This window comes from Octodon degus, unplaced genomic scaffold, assembly GCF_000260255.1.
Source record: "Octodon degus isolate 3935 unplaced genomic scaffold, OctDeg1.0 scaffold00060, whole genome shotgun sequence".
Lineage (NCBI taxonomy): Eukaryota > Metazoa > Chordata > Mammalia > Rodentia > Octodontidae > Octodon > Octodon degus.
The window spans coordinates 2,272,441-2,275,118 of NW_004524636.1; the positions used below are offsets into that span (position 1 = coordinate 2,272,441).

The following is a 2,678-nucleotide window of genomic DNA, read 5'->3' on the forward strand; positions in this document are numbered from 1 at the left end:
AGGAAAGTTAAGCTAGCTTGATACTTGAATATTTTTCTTTTTGATTTTTGTCCTAGTTTTTTTTTTTTCTAAATTGGAATCAAACTTTTTTTTGCTGGGGATATAGCTCAGTGGCCTGAGTTCCATCCCTGGTACCACACAAACGAACAAACAAAAAACCCTTCCTCTTTTTTTTTCTTTTTGAGACAGGGTCTCATGTAGCTCAGGTTGGCCTTGAGCTCACTTTGTAGTCCAAGCTGGTCTCCAATTCAACAGTCCTCTTGCCTCAGCCTCATGAGTGTCGGGATTACAGGCTTATGCCACCATGTTGGCCTCAAACTTCTTCCAAAAATGTTTTTGTTTAGAATTGTTTCGAAACCAGAGTTTATGAAATGAGTTGTCAATCTAGTACCTAGTAAGTGTAAACTTAGTAGAAAAAAGCTGTTTTGACTTTCTTCTCTCTCTCGTTTAGTTTTTCCATGGTTTGGCTTGGATATTGGTGGAACTCTGGTCAAGCTGGTTTATTTTGAACCCAAAGACATCACTGCTGAAGAAGAAGAAGAGGAAGTGGAGAGTCTGAGAAGCATTCGGAAGTACCTCACCTCCAATGTGGCCTATGGGTCCACGGGCATTCGGGATGTTCACCTCGAGCTGAAGGACCTGACTCTGTGTGGACGCAAAGGCAATCTGCACTTTATACGCTTTCCTACTCATGACATGCCTGCTTTTATTCAAATGGGCAGAGATAAAAACTTCTCGAGTCTCCACACGGTCTTTTGTGCCACTGGAGGTGGAGCATACAAATTTGAGCAGGATTTTCTCACAGTATGCATTTTTTAGCTTATATACAATTTACGGTAATTTCATTGTTAAAAATAATGCGAATTGCAAGTGGTAGGGTACTTTGGATTTCTAACGGAGCTTGAATTTTCTTGAGTGAAATGAAGATTGACTATAATTTAGTGATAGTCTGGAATTAGCCATCTAGAGATAGTTGCAGTTTGCTTTTTGCCTAGTCGAGATGTATGGAGAATCAGAACTTCAGAAAACAGCATCTTGATTTTTTAGTATGAAAACTTAGTCTGGGATAAACAATAGAAAACATGTCTGTGAGGAATAACATTAAGTCTTGAAAGGTGAGACTGAAAAAATTTAAAAATCATGTCATGAAATGTTTTTAGTTTCTCCTATTATTTTCTCTGCTCCTTCCTCTGCTTACCAATCACAAAAATGAATTGGGGAAAGTGATGTTTTTAGGGCTGATGACTAGTTTGAGGTGATTGACAGCAAAGCCCCCCTCCCTGAAAGCCCCTGATAGTGTTTGTGCTGCACTTGATAACTCCATCTCTTTACTACCACTGACTTAGAAGACAGGTACCGTGAGGACTTGATACTGTTTTTAACTCTGTGAACACTGAGCAAGGCCTAAGGTCTTTGAGAGGCTGGGTGAGAGGTACAAGAATTGACCTGTGAATTAGCCAGTGCCCTGACTGGCAAGGATACCTACAGACTTAAAATGTCTCCAGTGGTGTGTCTTTCATGCCACCAAATGACCAAAAGAGATTCTGTCTTTGTCTGTGTTATCCTATATGTGTCTTTTTTTGGGTGAGAGGTACTGGGGGTCAAACTTAGGACCTTGTGCTTGCCAATCAGGTGCTTAAGCCACTGTCTCAGCCCAGTGCTGGGATTACAGGCATGTGCCATCACACCTGGTTTCAGTGGCTGGCTTGGCTTGTGCTGGCACAGCATGTGGTACTGGGGATCAAACCTGGGTTCTTGAGCTTGCCAGGCAGGTACTCAGACCGTCAAGCAGTCTCTCCAGCCTTGACATGAATTATTTCAGAAAGTTTTATAGTCAGCCTTTGGATTTTTTTTTTTTTTTTTTTTAAATGTATTTAGTGTAGGGTCTACAGGGTCTCACTACGTAGATCAGACTTGTAGTGATTCTTCCGTTTTCAGCCTCCTAAGTGCTGGGATTACAGGTGTACGCCACCACGCCCAGTCTCCATCCCGGGATCAAGATTGTACCTGGCTGCTGCGCTGTGCCTAAGCAGGCACTTTAATCTCCTGAGGTATTTGGCGGGCCCAGTCTTTGGGTGATTCTTAGTTGCTGATTTTAGGTAGTTTTCTTCCTGTACGCAGAAGAGAATTCTTGTTTTTTCTGGAGGCCTCTTAGTGCAGCATGGATCATAATTGATAGATTGGGGAGAAAACCTGTTTCCAGAAATTTGTAGATTACCCTTTGGAAAATAGTTAGAAACCATTTCAGTTATTAAGAGGTTCAGCATGGTATATTAATCCATAGAGAGGATGTGAACTGGACTTTGTATATTAAGAATTGGTTCTTAGGCTATTAGGGTTTCTCCTAATATATGCACTTAGTATTTTTAAGTGCTATCCTTAAAAATGGTTTGAAATAAAATGCCTTTCAAATCTTGTTTGTGCTAAGTAAGGTGCTGCACACTTGCAACACCAGCACTTTGCGGGGGCTGAGGCAGGAGGACTCCAAATTAGAGTTCAGGCTGGGCAACATAGTGGGGGTAGTGAGACTTCACTGTAAACTGAAAAAAATCAAAGATCTGGGAATGAGCTGGGTGAAGGTCCTGGGTTTAGTGTCAAGTACACACAACAAAAGCCTGTTTACGTATTAGGAGTGACTAGTATTTTTTTTTAAAGTTAGTTTATTTATTTATTTATTT

At 41.0% G+C, this 2,678-nt stretch overlaps 1 protein-coding gene across 5 annotated transcripts in view; it reads left to right on the plus strand.

Annotated features, from left to right (window-relative positions):
- Pank2 (pantothenate kinase 2) overlaps positions 1-2,678 on the plus strand; it is a 31,731-nt gene that overhangs the window by 16,587 nt on the left and 12,466 nt on the right. For 3 of the 5 annotated variants that reach the window (XM_004634265.3, XM_023718556.1, XM_023718555.1), the window contains one exon: positions 452-804. The exons of 1 other annotated variant lie outside the window; for it this stretch is intronic. In XM_004634265.3, the coding sequence (XP_004634322.1) occupies positions 452-804 (353 nt within the window). The remainder of the gene's footprint in view (positions 1-451; positions 805-2,678) is intronic. One more of the 5 variants, XM_023718559.1, reaches the window with a different exon arrangement.